The sequence below is a fragment of the Castanea sativa genome, chromosome 1 (genome assembly GCF_040712315.1).
Source record: "Castanea sativa cultivar Marrone di Chiusa Pesio chromosome 1, ASM4071231v1".
Lineage (NCBI taxonomy): Eukaryota > Viridiplantae > Streptophyta > Magnoliopsida > Fagales > Fagaceae > Castanea > Castanea sativa.
In genome coordinates, this window is record NC_134013.1 from 90,648,117 (window position 1) to 90,674,292 (window position 26,176).

Sequence of the window (26,176 nt, forward strand, 5' to 3'; positions counted from 1 at the left end):
TAGGTACATCTACATAAGAGAGATGCTCTAATTGAATAAATGTGAAGTTGAATTATAGGAAATTCTTGCTTAACACCCCTCCTCCAAAATAAAAGAAAAAAAGAATTACACCTACATTTGTAATATGTAAATTTTTTTTTTCCAACCATTTGGTCCTAAATTTTAGTTTTTCGGAAAGAAAACTACCAGCCTCATCCCGACAACAAATAAACGTGCAATCCCATCAAATCGGAGATTTTTTTTACAAGACTTGCCTGTTTTTTCTTCGCTCTCTCTTAAAAAAAAAAAACTCATCATCCACCAAACTGTAAAAACCACTCCACTCCTACAAAATACTGAAATAGAAACCTCCCAAAACACAGTAACCTACCCCCTTTTTTCCCTCACCTTAGAAAAAAAAAGCCTTTCTTAGATTTTAACGTTGAATTAGAGTTTGGGAAAAAAAAAAAACTTTTAAGTAAATTTACATGGCTATTGTAGCTAATATGCAAATTTATATAATTATACATGGGCTGATGTGAGTTATTTTTAGGTAAAATTGTGCAAATTATAAGCATTTTTCTATTATATAAAGACTGATGTGACTACTTGGGGAAAGTTATCTTTTGAGCTGCCCTTAGATGTTAAAGACATGATCAGAGCAGTCCCCTTACAAATCTATGGGGAGAAACAAGACAATCTGGTTTGGAAAGGGTCTCAAGATGGGGATTTTCACTTGGCATCTGCTTATAAGTTGGCTAGACTTGAGACAACTGATGTCCAAACCTTCCACGGCAACTGGATTTGGAAACTAGATACGCTGCCAAAGATAAAACACTTCCTTTGGTTATGTTGCCACAACAGCGTCCCAGTCAAGAAAGTCCTTGAATCGAGGGGTATTATTCATGATGCTTGCTGCCCCTTGTGCAGAATTCATGAGGAAACTATTTTACACACTCTAAGGGACTGCCCAGTTGCAATGAATTTTTGGCAAAAGTTTCGAACCCCCCAAAGCATGTCCAGCTTCATGCACTTGAGCTTGGCAGATTGGCTGAGCACAAACTGCCTAGACAGCAAACTGAACCAAATAAATGGTATTCCCTGGTCTATTGTCTTTCCCTTGGCTGTGTGGAACCTGTGGAAGCATAGGAACAACATGGTCTTCCAAAACTCACCTATCAATATTAACCTCCACTCCCTATGTATGAAAGCTGCCACTGAATACTTTTATTGTCTGGGAAAAGGACAGGCCTTCAAAAGACACTTTGTCATACCGGTTTACTGGTGCAAGCCACAAGAGGGTTGGTTTACACTCAACTCTGATGGAGCTTCCCTAGGTAACCCAGGAAAGGCAGGGGGGGGGAGGGCTCATACGTGACTTTCACGGCAGATGGATTAAGGGATATATGAGATATATTGGTATTAGTACAAGCATCATTGCTGAATTTTGGGCTCTTAGGGATGGTCTCACGCTTGCCTCACAGCTTGGAATCACACATTTGGCAGTGGAATTGGATGCCAAGGTGATTGGGGACCTTGTTCTCTCAAGGAAAACCTCTAACAACTCATATACATCCCTTCTTAATGACTGCAGGTACTTACTTGGGCAGTTTCAGCAGACCACGGTCAAGCATGCGTTCAGGGAGGCCGACAGAGGAGCGGACAGCCTTGCTAAAGGCGCTTGTTCCTTAACTTCTGATTTTGTTGTTCTAGATGTTCCCCCTACCCCTAATCTTAATGTAATTGTGAACTCTGATGCTAATGGCTTGTACTCTTTAAGGCTTATAGCCAACTTCTGATTTTGTTGTTCTAGATGTTCCCCCTACCCCTAATCTTAATGTAATTGTGAACTCTGATGCTAATGGCTTGTACTCTTTAAGGTTTATAGCCAATACTTCGCCCTTTGTGGCTAGTTAATCTAATTATTCTCCCCTGTTGACCAAAAAAAATAAAAAAAATCTCTCTCCTTTGCGAGGAACAACACAAGAAAAAATTGAATAGGCGGATCAGGCAGGTGCAGGAGATCAAGAAACCTGTTGGTCCTTATGTTGGAGAAGCATTTGGAATTAATCTAGCAACCAGTTAGATTCAAGAACTAGTTACTGTTTCTTTGTTTCAGTTTTTCGACTTTGTCAATTGCATGGTGCTTGTTAGATCATGTATCATATTTGTTTATCCGATCCAAATTTTGATATGACATATATATCAAACTAATATAATAATTCCCAACAAGGCTTCAAATAATTTGCATAATTATTTAAATGTTGTCAATGACTCAAATTGCACTTAAAATTGTAAATGCGATGAATTATCGGCATTTCTTACGAAATCTTCCAAACAACAAAAGCATTTCTTTTCCTAATCTTTCACACAACAGACGATCTTAATTCTCTCGCCACCGAAATCAAAACTGCTGAAGATTAGATTACAATTATAAGCATGCACCACCTTGTATACAAGATAAAATAAACCTCATCATATATTTTTCTCAAAATATTTTATTTCTTCTTTTGCTAAATAATAAAAGTTGTGCTTAAATTCAACAAATTAACTATAATTTGATTAGTACTTAATAAATCTATTGCCCTAGAATTTAACAATCCTGCACCATCCCCAATTTGATAAGGAGCTTGGTAGAGGAGAGAGCAATAGAGAGCACAACACAACTCTGAAATTCGTTAATTATTGGCATTCAAATCCAACAGCAAATTGAAAAAAGAAAAAAGCAAACATAGCTTCCAGAAATTAGGCTGAAATCTTCGTTACAACAAAGATTCTTCAGCCTCATCGGAATTTGTTTTTTTTTTCTACATTAACGAGAGGAGGGGAATTGAAACTATTGCTAGTGATGACAACATGAAACCCACAGCAGTAATCCTGCAAAATCTTTCAACTCTTGGCTTGTCTTGGATTATCAAGGCAATAAAGGCACCCATAAAAGCGAACAGGGTGGAGACTAGAAACTTACGGTAGTATGTCGGTCGGTCTCTGAAGAAGACTGGAACTCGATTTCCGTCGACGTTTACTTGCGGAAGAACAATTGAAATTGTAGCTGTAGTGCTGGAGCTGTAAAGGATTAATATCATGAGCCATAAGGTAATGGATTTTGGAGGCCCAGCTTTGTTCGAACAGGTAAGAAGACTTTCTTGAAGCGATGGTTCAGCAAAAATTGACCTCATCGCTTTTCTTTTGCTCGGAAGGGTTAGGAACAGAAGTGCGGCTCGTTTGTGAGAATGGCTATATTTTTAATAAGATGATAATTCCTTGAAATTTCGTCGCTATGAAGATGTTGAAAGTAAGGTTAAATCCGTCCATTAAGGTATGGCCCACCAACCACCAACCCATCAAATCAAACAATGTGATGACAGGGTAAATGCGACAAAACATCCGTCCATTACGAAGAAAAGAAAAGAAAAGATTAATATAAAAAAAAAAAATTCAAAAGTTACCATACCAAACTGACCTGTAACATTTTTATTAAAATTTGATTTAAGTTTCCTAACTGTCACGCTTATTCAATTAAATTTTTTTATCAATTCTTTTATATGTTGTGGTTAATTTTTAAATTATACTAAAAAAATTTCAAATTTTTAATCAATTCTTTTATATGTTGCAGTTAATTATTAAATTTTACAAAATTTTTTTTAAATTAAATATTTAATGTTATAATATTTAATGTAAAATAATTTTTGAGAATCTTTTACATATATATATATATATTAATATAACCTATAGTTTCTCAAAAAAAATATAACATATATAATTGTTATTAAATTTTATTATAAATATGTTCATCATAAAAAATAATAATAGTAAATTGTACACTTATATTCATTATAATTATTCAATCAAAATAAAAAAAAAATAAACAATTTTAAAAAAATATTATAGAATAAAATTAATATAAAAGGTTTTTTTTTTCCTTAATTTTAAAACAAAAGGATTAATTTCATGAGCCAAAAGGTAATAAATTTTATACTACCTAAAACAAATTTAACCAATTGGACAAATTATAACTCAGTCAATTATTTAGTAATAAAGAAAAGCAAGAGAGAAAAAGAGTCATCTTTTTTCTGTTCTCTCACTCTCAGCAGCGGCTGGAAATTTTGACCAGAGATTTAGGGTTTTCTGAAATTTCACAGTGCGAGAGAGAGAGAGAGAAAGAGAAAGAAAGAGAGAGAGATTTGAAACAAAAAGTCGTCTTTTTATGGGCCCACCCCACCCCTGATAGTGAATTACTCTGGTTTTTGTTAGTTTTTTTCTTTATCGTTTTCGTTCTGTGAGGGAAAACAACCGAAGTACTACGAGTCATGGCGGATTTGGAGCTCGCTGACGAAACAGCACCTAGTGCTCTTATTACTTCCCTTCGAGTCCCTTTTGCTCCGCTGTCAAAATTTCACTTTTTGGTCACCCAGCTGCCAAAAGTTGTTTCTTCCACGATGGCCATCCGCCGGTCACATTCCTTAGTTTGCAAGCCAAAGTCCATATTGCATCCCTATAAGGATCCATTGCTTCCTGATGTCCATAGTGACTCTCTGCGGGTCTCACGTGATCGGTGGGACGAAGCCTATGCCTTTCTGGGGGGCATATGCATACTATCAAATCAAGGGGAGAGCTCGGGTTCGGGTTCGGGTTCGGGTTCGGGAGGTGGAGCCGGGGAAGAAAGAAACGGTGGAAATCAGGGAATAGGAGGCGATGTAGGAGGAGGTGGTGGGCAAAGAGAGGGTATTGGAAATGAACGGAGAGGCAACCGTGGACGTAATCATGGAGGGGCTAACGGTGGCGGAGATGACGACGGTGATGACCGCGGAGGCTGGGTTGGTTACATAGGAGGTGAAAGGGGTCCAATGGGCCCTGGACCGCTCAGAAGGGAAGAGATACAACTTGGTCTCAATGTCCAAATGATTGGTACTCTCGAGTCCTTGGATATCCGCGACCTACCTGCTAGAGCCAAGATCTTCCGAGTTGTTTCGTTGGCTTTTCACTCAGTGGCGTTTGTTGTTTTGTCGGCTTCTATCGGGCAACGCCGTACGAGCCCAAGACTTGCCAGCATTCTGAGCTGGATAGGATCTTTTGCAACTCTTCTCGGGTTCATCTCAATGATAGCTATGGCTTTTTCGGCTTCATTCATTCCATGAACAACTATCGTTCTCCGTGAAATGTGGCTTTACTCGAGGAGACATATCTCCTTGATATATTACAGCCATTTGTAATTTGCTTGATATTTGTTTTTCGCTGCTTGATAATTGTTTTTCGCTGTTATGAATCATTACAAAATAATTAGAATGACTGTTGTGAGACACAGCCACTCGGCACTCAGCCACTTCATTCAAACTTCAACTCTCTCTCACGCATTCTCAACTCAGGTATCGATATAAAGCTTTCAATCTTGGTGGTGCTATCTCTGCAACTCTGTTTATATTTTGGTGCGATCTACCTTCACGAGGAAACTCCTTAGCATGAAAATCAATAATATTGTGGGGAACATTCATTATACTTGAAGGAATAATGTGGGGAAGATATCCAATTTCATTATACTTTTGTGATGCCATAATATGAGTACTACCTGTCATTTAATTGTACAAGGCTTCTCTTCTGTTTGTCGCGTATGAATGAACTCTTTTCTATATTACGATATGAAAAAAGCAAGACTGTGTTGATAAGTTCAGGGCCAAATTGAAGTTATGACAGTGTCCCCTTATTGGCGATGCACTAACTTTTAGTTTTTTGAATGCAATGTCCAAGAAAGGAGCCTTTTGTTGTTGAACTGCTTTTATGGTTTCTCAATGATTTGGTTGTTAGAGGCTTAGAGCCCCTTCTTAAACCGGAGGCAAAACCAAGAAAGCCCCAATTGTTTGGGCTTTTTGCAGCTTTTTAAGCAGAAACCTTGCAATCCATGTAATAACGGGCTTTTCTCTGCTTTTGTAAAGCAGCCAGGGAATTTTAAGGCAGAAGCAACTCAATTGTTGCTTCTAAAAGATGTAATATTATATATAAAAAGAACTCATATTCCGAGAAGTTGTTGCTTCATGTTGTACATCCTGCCAGGGTCCTCACACCAATTTTCATTTACGGTTTCTCCTCCCCCTCCTCTCTCTCTCCCTCTCTCTCTCTCTCTCACACACACACACACACACACACACCCAAAAGGTCATAACGTGTATAAATTCTGTTGATTGGTTTCTTAGCATTCAGCATTGTAAATGCTTTCATGTTGTAAGAAGGTTAAAATGAAGGAAATCATGATGGAAGGAGGAGTGCGTTATTTGGAGATGAAGAGCTTATTGGATAAGGTCTTCTCTTCTCCATCAAAATGCTAAATTATTATTATCTGATAAGTAGGTAGTTATTTACTAGAACAATTAAGTGTTGTGGTCCTAAAGCAATCATTTATTTTTATTAATCTGTTAAAAAAGTTGGTGCACGCATAATGTGTACACAATGTGGCTTATGTTTCTCTATTGATGGTACAATAATATTTTTATACATGTTTTGTATTTCTGTGTCTCTTTCAGGAATCGGGTTCCCCTCTCAAAGTACTTAAATTGGTGCACTGTGATTGTGACTATTATTGTCTGTCTTACCATGTTTAGAATAATAGTCAATCCCTTGGAAGTTACATTCATAACTTAGTCCTTGAGTGATCTATGGAATTCTTGCAACCTGGAGTATAAGAGCTGGACCACCTCTTTGCTGGGAGAGCTGTTACTTGTTGGGCCAGAGAATGCCTTAAGAACCCAGCAGCCCACTTAAAATGGTTTAGCAAAATGAGGGGTAACATGTCTTTTTTCTTGGGTTCATTTCATTCCTTTTAACTAAAAAGTGTAAGGCTGCAGTTTCTGATAGACTGGCACTTCGATAGGTTAACTTCTATCAGTGCTGCTAGAAAGATTCTAAAACTAATTCATCTTTGATGAATTTGAAATAAGTGTCCAGGTATAATGGAATTTTAAAAACATGTTGCTAATCTTAGTCATTGTTAGGATTTATTCTAACGTTATATAGATGGCCGTTGCTTCTGAAACTTACATGTAGATATGTATCTAAAACTTTCATGCTATAATTGCTATGTTAATGTGTGTGTGTGTATTTCCAGATGAGGACAATTGCTGAATGTTGGCCTTCAAGTTGTCTCTAAGTTTGCCTATCTATTGCTCTTGATGACTACCACATTTAAAAAAGAAAAAAAAAAAAACGATGCCAACATAACTGCAGTAGATGGTTGTACAAGTTAAAACTAAGTACAAGTTCAAACTAAGTACTTTCATATCTGATATGGTATGCACCATATATTTTTGGTAAATTTCAAAAAGATGTAGATGGGATCTAAGCTTATCATTTAAAATTGGTCCGGTCTAGTTGGTTAATAATTGGGAAAAAAATGAATTATTTATCTGTCAAATTGCTTTATATGTGACAATGTTTAACCTCTGTGATCATACGAGTACCTGTGTTCTACCCATATTTTTCCTCACATTTTGTGCACAAAGATGATTATCGCAGTTCCTGTCATTGAGGTATAGTGGTTTGTTATTTCAGAGGTGGATTGGTTTCCCTGACAACTTGCTTCTTTTTAATGTTTGCTCCACTAACAGACAAAACAACTTGATGGGGAATCTTCCATCTGAACTTGAGGAGTTCCTGAACAACAATCAAGGGGTTGAAATGGTAGTAAAGTTGGGTAGAGAGATTACTACATTATCAAGTGATTCTTTCACAAAAGATCAGGGGCCCTATCCTTCAGCTGAAACCCGAGAAACAACAGTGGTAATTTTTTTCACCACATAATATGCTTGTTTTTACTTCTTTAACTTAGTAATGCATGCTTTGTTTTCGAGTGGTTCTCTTTTTAGTTCATGTCTTAGTTTTCTTTTAATATCGCAGTCTCATGAAACAGCTGAGTTGGAAAACGTGGAACCTTTGAAGGGTAATGAGAACAAAGCAGGAAAACGCAATGGCAGGTGAAATATTCTTGATGGAGATGTGATCACAAATTTGAGATTCTAAGTTTGATGCTTTTCATGTTTCTTTACTCATATCAATCATTTTTGTTAAGCTTAATTTTTTCTTTTTCTTTTTCTTTTTTAACTCAATTCAACACAACTAAGATAAATCCTAACTATTTGGAGTCTGCTACATGGTTCTTTTTATGCTACTTCGCCTTATCTAGGCCATGTCCCTATTTACCTTTTCTTTTAACATAAATTTTTGTTGCTGCAATTAGGCTGATGTGCAACTGTTAAATATGGCAGAGTGATCAAGTTGGTGTTCAAAGCATGGAAATGTTAATAGTAAGAGTTGCCCTTGAAGAAAGATTGAAACAAGAGTGTATCCTTAATTCCAGAGCTTCAAAGTCTGATAAAGCTCTAAACTTTTGAAAATATTTTATTTATGTCTGATAAAGCCCTAAACTATTGAAAATAGATTATTCAAAGCATGGAAATGTTAAAAGTAAGAGCTGCCTTGAAGAAAGATTGAAACAAGTGGGTATCCTTAATTCACTAGCAATTTTAGTCTCGGGATCGCATTTAGTCCCTGGCCAAACTAAAAGTGATTCACCATCAATTCATAGGAACTAATAGCGGTTACTTTATGTTTTTTGAAGACTAAAAGTGACCATTCTATGTTTTCAAGGACTAAAATTGATCACTTTTAGCTTTTTAGGGATTAAAAGCCATTACTTTCAGTTTGTTGTGGACTAAAGCGATCACTTTCAGTTTGTTGGGGACTAATGCGATCACTTTAAAGTTCAAGGGTTAATGTTTAGAGTCAAACAAGTTACAATATATTTTGGCCTATATTTTTTCAATGTGACTCAGTGCATGTACGCCAAGCTTGATTTTTATTTTTTATTTTTTAAGCTCTCTGATTTATTGTTTTTCTGTTGCTTACTGTTTCAATGTTATGGAGTTAGTGACAAACTTATTTTGTATTCTTGCGATTGTTTTAGTTTTTGGAAAACATTGATGGGTTTTCTAATGTTTATTTGTGTTTGCAGTTCACAAGTAGAGTGATATTATTCTGCTAGATGCGAATGGTAATATTGTGGAGTCGGATGATGAGATACCTGTCTTTGTTCTCAAGGTTTTTTTTCTCCCCCTTTTATATCAAGTTGTACTAGTTGCTTTGAAATTTTAAATAGATTCTTCTAGTTGAGAGTAATTTAGGATTTACTTTAATTTTTTATTTCAATTAAATGTTGTTACTTACATTTTTTTAAAAAAAACTTTAGTTGAATAAAAATCCTTGTCATGTGTGCATTAGGGTTAAGTTTACATTTTGTTTAGTTTTGTGAAAGCTTATAACTGTTTTAAACATTAAAAGGATCCTGGAAAGGAATGATAAAAAGAATTGTAAACTTTAAGAGAGCATTCTATAGGTGTAAACTATGCAAATCTCTTCTATATTGTTTTTACCTATCAAAAAAAAAAAAAAAAACCATATAGATCTCTTCTGCATAACTGAAACAAACATAAGGCAGAATTCTTATTTTGTAAGTTTGTTCTCTTCTGTATAAGCATGTAGCAAGCAGTGGCATTTTTGTTTGCATCTTTAGTCTTTCCCACTTGGTAGTCCTAATGTTGCTTACAGGGTATTAATGATAACGAGGATGAAGATGATGAATTGCAAAAAGTAAGAAAATTGATTTGCAATTTTGTGCATTGCATTTAATCAGTTTAGTTCTTTGAAAGTAAATCTCAAGCCTGTTTGTTTTGATTTTGGTTTTCTTTCTTTGACCAAAAACAACTGCATAGGTACATCTACATAAGAGAGATGCTCTAATTGAATAAATGTGAAGTTGAATTATAGAAAATTCTTGCTTAACACCCCTCCTCCAAAATAAAAGAAAAAAAGAATTACACCTACATTTGTAATATGTAAATTTTTTTTTTCCAACCATTTGGTCCTAAATTTTAGTTTTTCGGAAAGAAAACTACCAGCCTCATCCCGACAACAAATAAACGTGCAATCCCATCAAATCGGAGATTTTTTTTTACAAGACTTGCCTGTTTTTTCTTCGCTCTCTCTTCAAAAAAAAAAAAACTCATCATCCACCAATCTGTAAAAACCACTCCACTCCTACAAAATACTGAAATAGAAACCTCCCAAAACACAGTAACCTACCCCCTTTTTTCCCTCACCTTAGAAAAAAAAAAGCCTTTCTTAGATTTTAACGTTGAATTAGAGTTTGGAAAAAAAAAATCTTTTAAGTAAATTTACATGGTTATTGTAGCTAATATGCAAATTTATATAATTATACATGGGCTGATGTGAGTTATTTTTAGGTAAAATTGTGCAAATTATAAACATTTTTCTATTATATAAAGACTGATGTGACTACTTGGGGAAAGGTATCTTTTGAGCTGCCCTTAGATGTTAAAGACACGATCAGAGCAGTCCCCTTACAAATCTATGGGGAGAAACAAGACAATCTGATCTGGAAAGGGTCTCAAGATGGGGATTTTCACTTGGCATCTGCTTATAAGTTGGCTAGACTTGAGACAACTGATGTCCAAACCTTCCACGGCAACTGGATTTGGAAACTAGATACGCTGCCAAAGATAAAACACTTCCTTTGGTTATGTTGCCACAACAGCATCCCAGTCAAGAAAGTCCTTGAATCGAGGGGTATTATTCATGATGCTTGTTGCCCCTAGTGCAGAAATCATGAGGAAACTATTTTACACACTCTAAGGGACTGCCCAGTTGCAATGAATTTTTGGCAAAAGTTTCGAACCCCCCAAAGCATGTCCAGCTTCATGCACTTGAGCTTGGCAGATTGGCTGAGCACAAACTGCCTAGACAGCAAACTGAACCAAATAAATGGTATTCCCTGGTCTATTTTCTTTCCCTTGGCTGTGTGGAACCTGTGGAAGCATGGGAACAACATGGTCTTCCAAAACTCACCTATCAATATTAACCTCCACTCCCTATGTATGAAAGCTGCCACTGAATACTTTTATTGTGTGGGAAAAGGACAGGCCTTCAAAAGACACTTTGTCATACCGGTTTACTGGTGCAAGCCACAAGAGGGTTGGTTTACACTCAACTCTGATGGAGCTTCCCTAAATAACCCAAGAAAGGCAGGGGGGGGAGGGCTCATACATGACTTTCACGGCAAATGGATTAAGGGATTTATGAGATATATCGGTATTAGTACAAGCATCATTGCTGAATTTTGGGCTCTTAGGGATGGTCTCACACTTGCCTCACAGCTTGGAATCACACATTTGGCAGTGGAATTGGATGCCAAGGTGATTGTGGACCTTGTTCTCTCAAGGAAAACCCCTAACAACTCATATACATCCCTTCTTAATGACTGCAGGTACTTACTCGGGCAGTTTCAGCAGACCACAGTCAAGCATGCGTTCAGGGAGGCCGACAGAGGAGCGGACAGCCTTGCTAAAGGCGCTTGTTCCTTAACTTCTGATTTTGTTGTTCTAGATGTTCCCCCTACCCCTAATCTTAATGTAATTGTGAACTCTGATGCTAATGGCTTGTACTCTTTAAGGCTTATAGCCAATACTTCGCCCGTTGTGGCTAGTTAATCTAATTATTCTCCCCTGTTGACCAAAAAAAATAAAAAAATCTCTCTCCTTTGCGAGGAACAACACAAGAAAAAATTGATGTGAGTACTCTTAGTAAATAATCTCTCTTTTGCAAGGAACAACACAAGAAAAAATTGAATAGGCGGATCAGGCAGGTGCAGGAGATCAAGAAACTTGTTGGTCCTTATGTTGGAGAAGCATTTGGAATTAATCTAGCAACCAGTTAGATTCAAGAACTAGTTACTGTTTCTTTGTTTCAGTTTTTCGACTTTGTCAATTGCATGGTGCTTGTTAGATCATGTATCATATTTGTTTATCCGATCCAAAATTTTGATATGACATGTATAAAACTAATATAATAATTCCCAACAAGGCTTCAAATAATTTGCATAACTATTTAAGTGTTGCCAATGACTCAAATTGCACTTAAAATTGTAAATGCGATGAATTATCGGCATTTCTTAGGTAATCTTCCAAACAACAAAAGCATTTCTATACCTAATCTTTCACACAACAGACGATCTTAATTCTCTCGCAACCAAAATTAAAACTGCTGAAGATTAGATTACAATTATAAGTATGCACCACCTTGTATACAAGATAAAATAAACCTCATCATATATTTTTCCCAAAATATTTTATTTCTTCTTTTGCTAAATAATAAAAGTTGTGCTTAAATTCAACAAATTAACTATAATTTGATTAGTACCTAATAAATCTATTGCCCTAGAATTTAATAATCCTGCACCATCTCCAATTTGATCAGGTTCTTAGTACGGAGTTGATAAGGAACTTGGTAGAGGAGAGAGCAATAGAGAGCACAGCACATCCTGCCAGAGTCCTCACACCAATTTTCATTTACGGTTTCTCCTCCCCCTCCTCTCTCTCTCTCTCTCACACACACACACCCACACCCAAAAGGTCACAGCATGTATAAATTCTGTTGATTGGTTTCTTAGCATTCAGCATTGTAAATGCTTTCATGTTGTAAGAAGGTTAAAATGGAGGAAATCATGATGGAAGGAGGAGTGCGTTATTTGGAGGTGAAGAGCTTATTGGATAAGGTCTTCTCTTCTCCATCAAAATGCTAAATTATTATTATTTGATAAGTAGGTAGTTATTTACTAGAACAATTAAGTGTTGTGGTCCTAAAGCAATCATTTATTTTTATTAATCTGTTAAAAAAGTTGGTACATGCATAATGTGTACGCAATGTGGCTTATGTTTCTCTATTGATGGTACAATAATATTTTTATACATGTTTTGTATTTCTGTGTCTCTTTCAGGAATCGGGTTCCCCTCTCAAAGTACTTAAATTGGTGCACTGTGACTGTGACTATTATTGTCTGTCTTACCATGTTTAGAATAATAGTCAATCCCTTGGAAGTTACATTCATAACTTAGTCCTTGAGTGATCTATGGAATTCTTGCAACCTGGAGTATAAGAGCTGGACCACCTCTTTGCTGGGAGAGCTGTTACTTGTTGGGCCAGAGAATGCCTTAAGAACCCAGCAGCCCACTTAAAATGGTTTAGCAAAATGAGGGGTAACATGTCTTTTTTCTTGGGTTCATTTCATTCCTTTTAACTAAAAAGTGTAAGGCTGCAGTTTCTGATAGACTGGCACTTCGATAGGTTAACTTCTATCAGTGCTGCTAGAAAGATTCTAAAACTAATTCATCTTTGATGAATTTGAAATAAGTGTCCAGGTATAATGGAATTTTAAAAACATGTTGCTAATCTTAGTCATTGCTAGGATTTATTCTAACGTTATATAGATGGCCGTTGCTTCTGAAACTTACATGTAGATATGTATCTAAAACTTTCATGCTATAATTGCTATGTTAATGTGTGTGTGTGTGTGTATTTCCAGATGAGGACAATTGCTGAATGTTGGCCTTCAAGTTGTCTCTAAGTTTGCCTATCTATTGCTCTTGATGAATACCACATTTTAAAAAGAAAAAGAAAAAAAACAATGCCAACATAACTGCAGTAGATGGTTGTACAAGTTAAAACTAAGTACTTTCATATCTGATATGGTATGCACCATATATTTTTGGTAAATTTCAAAAAGATGTGGATGGGATCTAAGCTTATCATTTAAAATTGGTCCGGTCTAGTTTGTTAATAATTGGGAAAAAAATGAATTATTTGTCTATCAAATTGCTTTATATGTGACAATGTTTAACCTTTGTGATCATACGAGTACCTGTGTTCTACCCATATTTTTCCTCACATTTTGTACACAAAGATGATTATTGCAGTTCCTGTCATTGAGGTATAGTGGTTTGTTATTTCAGAGGTGGATTGTTTCCCTGACAACTTGCTTCTTTTTAATGTTTGCTCCACTAACAGACAAAACAACTTGATGGGAATCTTCCATCCGAACTTGAGGAGTTCCTGAACAACAATCAAGGGGTTGAAATGGTAGTAAAGTTGGGTAGAGAGATTACTACATTATCAAGTGATTCTTTCACAAAAGATCAGGGGCCTTATCCTTCAGCTGAAACCCGAGAAACAACAGTGGTAATTTATTTCACCACAAAATATGCTTGTTTTTACTTCTTTAACTTAGCAATGCATGCTTTGTTTTCAAGTGGTTCTCTTTTTAGTTCATGTCTTAGTTTTCTTTTAATACTGCAGTCTCATGAAACAGCTGAGTTGGAAAACCTGGAACCTTTGAAGGGTAATGAGAACAAAGCAGGAAAACGCAATGGCAGGTGAAATATTCTTGATGGAGATGTGATCACAAATTTGAGATTCTAAGTTTGATGCTTTTCATGTTTCTTTACTCATATCAATCATTTTTGTTAAGCTTAATTTTTTCTTTTTCTTTTTTAACTCAATTCGACACAACTAAGATAAATCCTAACTATTTCGAGTCTGCTACATGGTTCTTTTTAGGCTACTTCGCCTTATCTAGGCCATGTCCCTATTTACCTTTTCTTTTAACATAAATTTTTGTTGCTGCAAATTGGCTGATGTGCAACTGTTAAAATATGGCAGTGCTCAAGTTGGTGTTCAAAGCATGGAAATGTTAATAGTAAGAGTTGCCCTTGAAGAAAGATTGAAACAAGAGGGTATCCTTAGTTCCAGAGCTTCAAAGTTTGATAAAGCCCTAAACTTTTGAAAATATTTTATTTATGTCTGATAAAGCCCTAAACTATTGAAAATATATTGTTCAAAGCATGGAAATGTTAAAAGTAAGAGCTGCCTTGAAGAAAGATTGAAACAAGAGGGTATCCTTAATTCACTAGCAATTTTAGTCTTGTGATTGCATTTAGTCCCTGGCCAAACTAAAAATGATTCACCATCAATTCATAGGAACTAAAAGCGGTTACTTTATGTTTTTTGGGGACTAAAAGTGACCATTCTATGTTTTCAAGGACTAAAATTGATCACTTTAGCTTTTTAGGGATTAAAAGCCATTACTTTTAGTTTGTTGTCGACTAAAGCGATCACTTTCAGTTTGTTGGGGACTAATGTGATCACGTTAAAGTTCAAGGGTTAATTTTTAGAGTCAAACAATATATTTTGGCCTATATTTTTTCAATGTGACTCAGGGCATGTACACCAAGCTTGATTTTTTTTTTTTTTTAAGCTCTCTGATTTATTGTTTTTCTGTTGCTTATTGTTTCAATGTTATGGAGTTAGTGACAAACTTATTTTGTATTCTTGCTATTGTTTTACTTTTTGGGAAACATTGATGGTTTTCTAATGTTTATTTGTGTTTGCAGTTCACAAGCAGAGTGGTATTATTCTGCTAGATGCGAATGGTAATATTGTGGAGTCGGATGATGAGATACCTGTCTTTGTTCTCAAGGTTTTTTTTCTCCCCCTTTTATATCAAGTTGTAATAGTTGCTTTGAAATTTTAAATAGATTCTTCTGGTTGAGAGTAATTTAGGATTTACTTTAATTTTTTTTTTCAATTAAATGTTGTTACTTATATTTTTTTTAAAACTTTAGTTGAATAAAAATCCTTGTCATGTGTGCATTAGGGTTAAGTTTACATTTTGTTTAGTTTTGTGAAAGCATATAACTGTTTTAAACATTAAAAGGATCCTGGAAAGGAATGATAAAAAGAATTGTAAACTTTAAGAGAGCATTCTATAGGTGAAAACTATGCAAATCTCTTCTATATTGTTTTTACCTATCAAAAAAAAAAAACCATATAGATCTCTTCTGCATAACTGAAACAAACATAAGGCAGAATTCTTATTTTGTAAGTTTGTTCTCTTCTGTATTAGCATGTAGCAAGCAGTGGCATTTTTGTTTGCATCTTTATTCTTTCCCACTTGGTAGTCCTAATGTTGTTTACAGGGTATTAATGATGACGAGGATGAAGATGATGAATTGCAAAAAGTAAGAAAATTGGCTTGCAATTTCGTGCATTGCATTTAATCAGTTTAGTTCTTTGAAAGTAAATCTCATGCCTGTTTGTTTTGATTTTTGTTTTCTTTTTTTGACCAAAAACAACTGCATAGCTACATCTACATAAAGAGAGATGCTCTCATTGAATAAATGTGAAGTTGAATTATAGGAAATTCTTGCTTAACACCCCTCCTCCAAAATAAAAGAAAAAAAGAATTACACCTACATTTGTAATACGTAAATTTTTTTTTTCCAACCATTTGGTCCTAAATTTTAGTTTTTCCGAAAGAAAACTACCAGCCTCATCCCTACAACAAATAAACGTGCAATCCCATCAAATCGGAGATTTTTTTTACAAGACTTGCCTGTTTTTTCTTCGCTCTCTCTTCAAAAAAAAAAAAAAAAAATACTCATCATCCACCAAACTGTAAAAACCACTCCACTCCTACAAAATACTGAAATAGAAACCTCCCAAAACACAGTAACCTACCCCCCTTTTTTCCCTCACCTTAGAAAAAAAAAGCCTTTCTTAGATTTTAACGTTGAATTAGAGTTTGGGAAAAAAAAAAAAAATCTTTTAAGTAAATTTACGTGGCTATTGTATAGCTAATATGCAAATTTATATAATTATACATGGGCTGATGTGAGTTATTTTTAGGTAAAATTGTGCAAATTATAAGCATTTTTCTATTATATAAAGACTGATGTGACTACTTGGGGAAAGTTATCTTTTGAGCTGCCTTTAGATGTTAAAGACATGATCAGAGCAGTCCCCTTACAAATCTATGGGGAGAAACAAGACAATCTGGTCTGGAAAGGGTCTCAAGATGGGGATTTTCACTTGGCATCTGCTTATAAGTTGGCTAGACTTGAGACAACTGATGTCCAAACCTTCCACGGCAACTGGATTTGGAAACTAGATACGCTGCCAAAGATAAAACACTTCCTTTGGTTATGTTGCCACAACAGCGTCCCAGTCAAGAAAGTCCTTGAATCGAGGGGTATTATTCATGATGCTTGCTGCCCCTTGTGCAGAAATCATGAGGAAACTATTTTACACACTCTAAGGGACTGCCCAGTTGCAATGAATTTTTGGCAAAAGTTTGGAACCCCCCAAAGCATGTCCAGCTTCATGCACTTGAGCTTGGCAGATTGGCTGAGCACAAACTGCCTAGACAGCAAACTGAACCAAATAAATGGTATTCCCTGGTCTATAAAAATTGTCTTTCCCTTGGCTGTGTGGAACCTGTGGAAGCATAGGAACAACATGGTCTTCCAAAACTCACCTATCAATATTAACCTCCACTCCCTATGTATGAAAGCTGCCACTGAATACTTTTATTGTGTGGGAAAAGGACAGGCCTTCAAAAGACACTTTGTCATACCGGTTTACTGGTGCAAGCCACAAGAGGGTTGGTTTACACTCAACTCTGATGGAGCTTCCCTAGGTAACCCAAGAAAGGCAGGGGGGGAAGGGCTCATACATGACTTTCACGGCAAATGGATTAAGGGATTTATGAGATATATTGGTATTAGTACAAGCATCATTGCTGAATTTTGGGCTCTTAGGGATGGTCTCACGCTTGCCTCACAGCTTGGAATCACACATTTGGCAGTGGAATTGGATGCCAAGGTGATTGGGGACCTTGTTCTCTCAAGGAAAACCTCTAACAACTCATATACATCCCTTCTTAATGACTGCAGGTACTTTCTCGGGCAGTTTCAGCAGACCACGGTCAAGCATGTGTTCAGGGAGGCCAACAGAGGAGCGGACAGCCTTGCTAAAGGCGCTTGTTCCTTAACTTCTGATTTTGTTGTTCTAGATGTTCCCCCTACCCCTAATCTTAATGTAATTGTGAACTCTGATGCTAATGGCTTGTACTCTTAAAGGCTTATAGCCAACTTCTGATTTTGTTGTTCTAGATGTTCCCCCTACCCCTAATCTTAATGTAATTGTGAACTCTGATGCTAATGGCTTGTACTCTTTAAGGCTTATAGCCAATACTTCGCCCTTTGTGGCTAGTTAATCTAATTATTCTCCCCTGTTGACCAAAAAAAATAAAAAAAATCTCTCCTTTGCGAGGAACAACACAAGAAAAAATTGATGTGAGTACTCTTAGTAAATAATCTCTCTTTTGCAAGGAACAACACAAGAAAAAATTGAATAGGCAGATCAGGCAGGTGCAGGAGATCAAGAAACCTGTTGGTCCTTATGTTGGAGAAGCATTTGGAATTAATCTAGCAACCAGTTAGATTCAAGAACTAGTTACTGTTTCTTTGTTTCAGTTTTTCGACTTTGTCAATTGCATGGTGCTTGTTGGATCATGTATCATATTTGTTTATCCGATCCAAAATTTTGATATGACATATATATAAAACTAATATAATAATTCCCAACAAGGCTTCAAATAATTTGCATAATTATTTAAGTGTTGTCAATGACTCAAATTGCACTTGAAATTGTAAATGCGATGAATTATCGGCATTTCTTACGAAATCTTCCAAACAACAAAAGCATTTCTTTACCTAATCTTTCACACAACAGACAATCTTAATTCTCTCGCCACCGAAATCAGAACTGCTGAAAATTAGATTACAATTATAAGCATGCACCACCTTGTATACAAGATAAAATAAACCTCATCATATATTTTTCTCAAAATATTTTATTTCTTCTTTTGCTAAATAATAAAAGTTGTGCTTAAATTCAACAAATTAACTATAATTTAATTAGTACTCAATAAATCTATTGCCCTAGAATTTAATAATCCTGCACCACCCCCAATTTGATCAGATTCTTAGTACGGAGTTGATAAAGGAGCTTGGTAGAGGAGAGAGCAATAGAGAGCACAACACAACTTTGAAATTCGTTAATTATTGACATTCAAATCCAACAGCAAATTGAAAAAAGAAAAAAGCAAACATAGCTTCCGGAAATTAGGCTGAAATCTTCGTTACAACAAAGAGTCTTCAGCCTCATCGGAATTATTTTCTTTCTACATTAACGAAAGGAGGGGAATTGAAACTATTGCTAGTGATGACAACATGAAACCCACAGCAGTAATCCTGCAAAATCTTTCAACTCTTGGCTTGTCTTGTATTATCAAGGCAATAAAGGCACCCAAAAAAGCGAACAGGGTGGAGACTAGAAACTTACGGTAGTATGTAGGCCGGTCTCTGAAGAAGACTGGAACTCGATTTCCGTCGACGTTTACTTGCGGAAGAACAATTGAAATTGTAGCTGTAGTGCAGGAGCCGTAAAGGATTAATATCATGAGCCATAAGGTAATGGATTTTGGAGGCCCAACTTTGTTCGAACAGGTAAGAAGGCTTTCTTGAAGCGATGGATTAGGAAAAATTGACCTCATCGCTTTTCTTTTGCTCGGAGGGGTTAGGAACAGAACTGCGGTTCGTTTGTGACAATGGCTATATTTTTAATAAGATGATAATTCCTTGAAATTTCGTCCCTATGAAGATGTTGAAAGTAAGGTTAAATCCGTCCATTTAGGTATGGCCCACCCACCACCAACCCATCAAATCAAACAATGTGATGACAGTGTAAACGCGACAAATCATTGGTCCATTGCGAAGAAAAGAAAAGAAAATATTAATATATAAAAAAGATTAAAAGTTAACCTACGAAATTGACCTGTAACATTTTTATTAAAATTTGATTTAAGTTTTCTGACTTTCACGTTTGTTCAATTCGTTGCTATGAAGATGTTGAAAGTAAAGTTAAGGATTCGTTTGAATGTAACTGAAATTGAAAATTGAAAACTGAAAAATATTATAGTAAAATAATTTTTTAATGTGTAAATAGTACCGTAGAACCTATTTTTAATGAAAAAATTGATAAAAAGTGAAATTTATGGGTCTATAAACAATGCACGATGTGCACTGTTCACACGAAAAGTCAAACTTTTCGGCTCAAAAAAAAAAAAAAAAAAAAGGAAACGCAAAACGTGCGTTTGGGATGCGCAAAACGCGCTTCCCAAACGCACACTAAAGCTAAACAACGTGATCTGTCCATTAAGGTATGGCCCATCCACCACCAACCCATCAAATCAAACAATGTGTTGACAGTGTAAGTGCGACAAATCATCGGTCCATTACTTCCCAACAAAGAAAAGAAAAGAAAAGATTAATATAAAAAAAATAATTAAAAGTGTGGGTTTCAGTTAGCTCAACTGGTAAAATCTCGGATAGTTGTATAAGAGATCTGAGGTTCAATCCCTACCTACACCAAAAACTGATTGGTGTTTTGGTCTGATGATAAAGACCTATCATCAGGAGCGGACTCTATAAGTTGAAACTTTCAAAAAAAAAAATTAAAAATTAACATACGAAACTGACCCGTAACATTTTTATTAAAATTTGATTTAAGTTCTCTAACTTTCACGTTTATTCAATTAAAACTTTTTCATCAATTTTTTTTATATGTTGCTATTAATTTTTAAATTTTACAAAAAAAATTTCAAAATTTCAATCAATTTTTTTATATGTTGCGGTTAATTTTTAAATTTTACAAAAAAAATTTCAAATTAAAATTTTCAATTAAAAATTTAATGTTATAATTTTTAATGTAAAATAATTTTGGAGAATCTTTTACATATATATATATATATTAATATAACATATAGTTTCTCAAAAAAAATATAACATATATAATTGTTATAGAACTTTATTATAAATATGTTCATTATAAAAAGTAATAATGATAAATTGTACACTTATATTCATTATAATTATTCAATCAAAATAATAAAAAATTAAAAAATAAATAAATTTTAAAAAAAATATTATAGAATAAAATTAAAATAAAAAATATCTTTTTTTCCCTCAATTTTAAAACAAAATACATATTCAAAGTATTAATTTTATGAGCCAAAAGATAATAAATTTTATACTACCTTAAAAAACTTTACCAATTGGACAAATTGACACTCAGTCAATTATTTAGTAATAAAGAAAAGCAAGAGACAAAAAGAGTCATCTTTTTTCTGTTCTCTCAGACTCTCAGCAGCAGCTGGATCAGAGATTGAGGGTTTTCTGAAATTTCACAGTGAGAGAGAAAGAGAAAGAAAAAGAAAGAGAGAGAGATTTGAAAAAAAAAGTCATCTTTTTATGGGCCCACCCCACCCCTGATAGTGAATTACTCTGGTTTTTGTTAGTTTTTTTCTATATCGTTTTCGTTCTGTGAGGAAAAACAACCGAAGTACTACGAGTCATGGCGGATTTGGAGCTCGCGGAAATTTCCGAAACAGCACCTAGTGCTCTTAGTGCTCTCGATTTGATTAGGCAACATCTCTTAAGTGATTTCGAACCGCCGACGACGATGATGTTTTCTCAGAGTCCGAGCTTTGCCGAAAACGTTTTTCTAGTGGAGAGCTGGGATTATTCGGTTCCGTCGAGTAACGTGGTCAACCCAGTTAAAGTAGAGCCGCTAGAAGCAGCGAGCAAGGAGGGAGTGTTGGCGGCGGCGGCGCGTGAGGCTTCCGCGCCGTATTTAAGGGGGGTGAGGAGGAGGCCTTGGGGGAAGTACGCGGCGGAGATAAGGGACCCGAAGAAGAACGGAGCGAGAGTTCGGCTTGGGACATACAAGACGCCTAAGGATGCAGCTTTGGCCTATGATGAAGCTGCTTTCAAAATGCGTGGCTCTAAGGCTATGCTTAATTTTCCACACTTGTTGTGGTCGAGGCATTCCTGTGCGGAACCATTCCTTCCTGATGCCCATACTCAGAGAGTTCGGCTTCGGACATACAAAGCCCTTTGTGCCATACGCATACTATCAAATCAAGGGGAGAGCTCGGGTTCGGGTTCGGGTTCGGGTTCGGGAGGTGGAGCCGGGGAAGGAAGAAACGGTGGAAATCAGGGTGTAGGAGGAGGTGGGCAAAGAGAGGGTATTGGAAATGAACGGAGAGGCAACAGTGGACGTAATCATGGAGGGGCTAACGGTGGCGGAGATGACGACGGTGATGACCGCGGAGGCTGGGTTGGTTACATAGGAGGTGAAAGGGGACCAATGGGCCCTGGACCGCGCAGAAGGGAAGAGATACAACTTGTTCTCAATGCCCAAATGATTGGTACTCTCGAGTCCTTCGAAATCCACGACCTACCTGCTAGAGCCAGGATCTTCCGAGTTGCTTCGTTGGCTTTTAACTCAGTGGCTCTTGTTGTTTTGTCGGCTTCTATCGGCCAACGCCGTACGAGCCCAAGACTTGCCAGCATTCTGAGCTGGATAGGATCTTTTGCAACTCTTCTGGGCTTCATCTCGTTTATAGCTATGGCTTTTTCGGCTTCATTCATTCCATGAACAACCCTCGATCTCCGTGAAATATGGCTTTCCTCTATTGCTATTATTATTTTCTTGTATCTTTACAATTCGTTGAATAAATAGTGCTGTATTTTCGCTGTTCTGAATCATTGCAATATATTTGAATGACTGTCGTGAGGCTTAATACCATCATTTTTATTCTATTTTTAAATGCTAATGTGATGTTTTAAATGTTTGTAGAGAATAGATATCATGCTACGAATCCCAAGAAGTTCCCAAATTCTCTATTTATTCACTTAAATGTCCAATTCATTTTCAGTCTTTGATCAGCTTGTTCTATTTTGCATATTCTCATTATCTATTAATTGGCTGGTTTGTACTACAACTCTATGCAACTCTAGGATTTTATTACATGTCTAGCCATCATATAGACTACTACAATTCTTAGAATACACATAATATAACATCGATTGATCAATCTAATATTCATATCTGATTATTCTCCCTTTTTTTTAATAAGTAGGAAATTAATATATATCAATAAAGACAAAACTTAGATACAATACTTTAGGTGCTATTTCTTAGGTATCCTTTTTAATTTTTTGACATCTGTCTAATTAAATAAGTCAACTAACAGACATTAACACCGTCTCTTTTCTATTTTCTTTTTTTTCTTTTTCTGGTTCATCATCTCTTTCAGATCTATCAAACTTCTCACGGATGCGTTAAAACCCATTTATAGAACCCACAAGAAAACCCTTGAACCCCAACTTCTCCTAGATATCATGCTACCGTCCATGGTCTATTCAAGAACCAAGAATCCCAAGAAGTTCCCAGGACAAGCAAAAATTATTATTACATGAGAGTTGAGACTTAAAGCCTGCATAATATTGTCATGTGACTATTACATTTGTTTTCTTTGTAATCATTTTGAGTTGGGGCCAATTGAAAGTTATGTACTAATTTTATGTGCTTAAACTCTGAAAGGATAGTTTAAACGGTCTTGTAATGTATTAGGACCTAATTCTAATTCAAGTTCTTGAAGGCATTTGGTGGAATATTTTTTTGATTATCTTTAAATTTGTAAAAACAAAAATTTAATTTGTAAAAAAAAATTGCTATTTAGTTGTGCCATTGTTTCAACACACCTGATAATCAAAGAGGCCTATCCAAAGTCATGCAAAAATGTGTTTCGTTGTTGGTATTGGTATCGAGAGTTTATTGTCATAGGTAGAGTCAAGGCCAATTATTAGTTTCATACTAGATCGCTCATATGAGATAGTTTATGGTATTTTATTGTTAAAAGATTTATTGAGCTCTTAGAACAGTTTTCCAATAACTTGTAAAATAAGTTTGCATAAAAGAGAAAAAAAAAAAAACAAATATCTTTTGTTCAGATAGATTGTAAAATAATAAATTCTAAATTGCTTGTTAATGATCCAAATAAATGACCTTATAATTCACAAATGTGATTTATTTAAGTGCCATTTAGCCAAAATAATATCAATTACGAGAGTACGAGATATACATAGACCAATTACAAAATAATGTGTACATCAAACCTGCCAGCAAGAGGAGAATTTCTAGAATTAATCTACCTGCTTTATTATTAAAATCTCATTGTTTAAATAACAGTGTTGTTACAAAGTTGATTATCAACCGAATTACAATGACAGGATAATTGAACATAAAATAATCTAAAAACTCAATCAGATATCTCTGCCAAAAAACTAGGAATTTATTTGCTGAATTCTAACACTAATCGATTACTAACAGCTCCCTTGGATAAAGGAACCACTCCAACCATCAACAAATTTTGATGTTCAGCAACAACATAGTGTTTGTTTTTGCCTAGAAATTGATCCGACTGATATTGAACCTGAAAAAGAAATGCATAAAGTTAAGATACTTTAACAACAGCTCACACAAAAAATAAACAACACAGCAGAATAAAATATCAAACTTACCTCTCCTGCATAATGAACAATGGTTCACACTTAAGCATTATAGTTAGGGAACATAATTCTGCAATTTAATGCCACATATGACAAAAATAAGTTAGATAACTAGCTCCCTTTTCTTTTTAAAAAAACAGAAATTAGTATAAGAACTAGTTTCTTTGTAAGAACAGAAACACAAAGTAAAAAATTTAAACTTTGGCCAATACCAATAAGCAGGTTTCATAGTGACATTGGATATACCAAAATATGCCGAAAGGTGGCCTAGAGCAATAGCAACTCTGAACCCACGACCTAGGTCGTGATGTCCTTATGCCACGCTAGAAATTAATTTTCTTCTTTATTAAAGTCCTTCCACCTAATTATAGAGCTACCCATATGCCTCTTTTGCTTCCAAACTAAAATTTTCCTCCTAGCCACTCATAATTACAACTTGCACCCAACACAAAACGCTTTGAAACTAAAATTTTCCCTTAACCACTCATAATTACAACCTGGGATGCACAGACACGGCGCCAGAGGTGCCGCACCCGCATCCGACGCGACGCAACGCGGGGATGCGCTAGGGACGCTGCTGCTCGCACGTTGGGCCGCGTCTGCCACGTGTTTTTTTTTTCTCACGACTCGCGCCGACGCAGCTCAAACTCGGCACAATTCACGCTAAATTGGGCTGATTTGCGCTGACTCGGGCCGTATCGGCCGTATCGGGCAATACCGGCAAAACCGCCGAAATGGCCCATTCAGGCCGAAATTCAAAAAAAAAGAAGAAGGTGCAAAACACACCATTTGAACTTAATAACAAACCCTAAAGGGCTGAAACTCTCTCACGCATTCTCACTTCATCAAACCAAACTTTAGCTCTCTCTCACGCCGCGTCACTCTTCTCTCTGTGCTCTTTGCGGTCTCTCTCACGCCGCATTCTCACTTCATCAAACACCTGCACTTTAGCTCTCTCTCACGCCGTGTCGCTCGTCTCTCTGTGCTCTCTATGGTGTGCTCACTGCGGTCTCTCTCTGCCTCTCTGTCTCTGCTCTCCGTCTCCCCTGTGAGACACAGCCATTCGGCACTCAGTCACTTCATTCAAACTTCAACTCTCTCTCACGCATTCTCAACTCAAGTATTGATATAAAGCTTTCAATCTTAGTTTGATTTGTGATTTTTGAATCTGTGAATGTGAGTTGTGAATCTTAGTTTCTTTTCAATCTTAGTTTTATTTAGTTAATAGTTATTATTTGTGAATCTGTGAACTTGGTTTGATTTATTATTAATTTATTTAGTTAATAGTTATTATTTGTAGGTTAAATTGAATCTATTGAATTTGCAATGGACGAAGTTACTAGCACAAAAACTTCACCTTCATCTAATCAAGAAGTGCCAAATGATGAATCTCCTCTTTGGCAGTATGTGAATAAAATAGAAAACCCACCTGGTGCATCTGTTAAATCAGGGAGAAACACATACTTTAAGTGCAATTATTGTGGTGTAGTTTATATGGGATCTTATTCTAGGGTTAAGGCCCTAAGGTGACACCGAGTCATAGGCTGGAAATGTAGCAAATGCATGATCAAGTTGAGAATGATAAGTTAGAGAGAGAACGGAGAAGTCAAATTCCCTTACCCCCACCTCCCCCAGGCTGTGGGCCTATACCTATTTCCCCATTTCGAAGACATGAAGGGAGTGATAGTACAAATTCGATTGATGGTAAGAGGAGTAAGGTGACTGTGAATACTACTTTGGAGAAAGCATTCCAGAATAATGCTAGACATGAATTGGATAGCAGAATTGCTAGGATGTTTTACACCGGTGGGCTTCCATTTAACTTTGCAAGGAACCCATATTCCTCCTGGATACAATGCCTTGAGAACAACACTTTTGCAAAAAGAAAGAGCTCATGTTGAAAGACTTTTGAAACCAATTAAGGACTTTTGGCTTGAAAATGGTGTAAGTATAGTTTCTAATGGATGGTCAAATTCACAAAGGAGGCCTCTTATTAATATTATGGCTGTATTAGATAGGGGTCCAGTGTTTATAAAGGCAATTGATGG

The 26,176-nt window shown here is 36.0% G+C and overlaps 2 protein-coding genes across 17 annotated transcripts in view; both read left to right on the top strand.

The window, feature by feature from the left end:
* The window catches only part of LOC142620248 (mitotic spindle checkpoint protein MAD1), a 34,469-nt gene extending 16,509 nt beyond the window's left edge, over window positions 1–17,960 (top strand). For 7 of the 16 annotated variants that reach the window (XM_075793690.1, XM_075793664.1, XM_075793653.1 and 4 more), the window contains one exon: window positions 533–1,917. Coding sequence is in view for 8 of the 16 variants with exons in the window: in XM_075793650.1 (XP_075649765.1) it covers window positions 14,216–14,246; window positions 15,264–15,349; window positions 15,849–15,890; window positions 16,624–17,787 (1,323 nt within the window). In the remaining 8 variants the exon portion in view is untranslated. The other 9 variants (XM_075793669.1, XM_075793708.1, XM_075793650.1 and 6 more) reach the window with 8 other exon arrangements.
* A 2,947-nt stretch (window positions 17,961–20,907) lies between these two features.
* On the top strand, window positions 20,908–22,268 carry LOC142622047 (uncharacterized). The gene has a single exon (XM_075795459.1). The coding sequence runs from the start codon at window positions 21,127–21,129 to the stop codon at window positions 22,210–22,212; it is 1,086 nt and encodes a 361-aa protein (XP_075651574.1). The 5' UTR covers window positions 20,908–21,126; the 3' UTR covers window positions 22,213–22,268.
* Window positions 22,269–26,176: the final 3,908 nt, after the last annotated feature.

Coding starts and splice junctions, on each gene's coding strand:
- LOC142622047 (XM_075795459.1), top strand. CDS start 21,127: ATGGCGGATTTGGAGCTCGCGGAAATTTCCGAAACAGCACCTAGTGCT.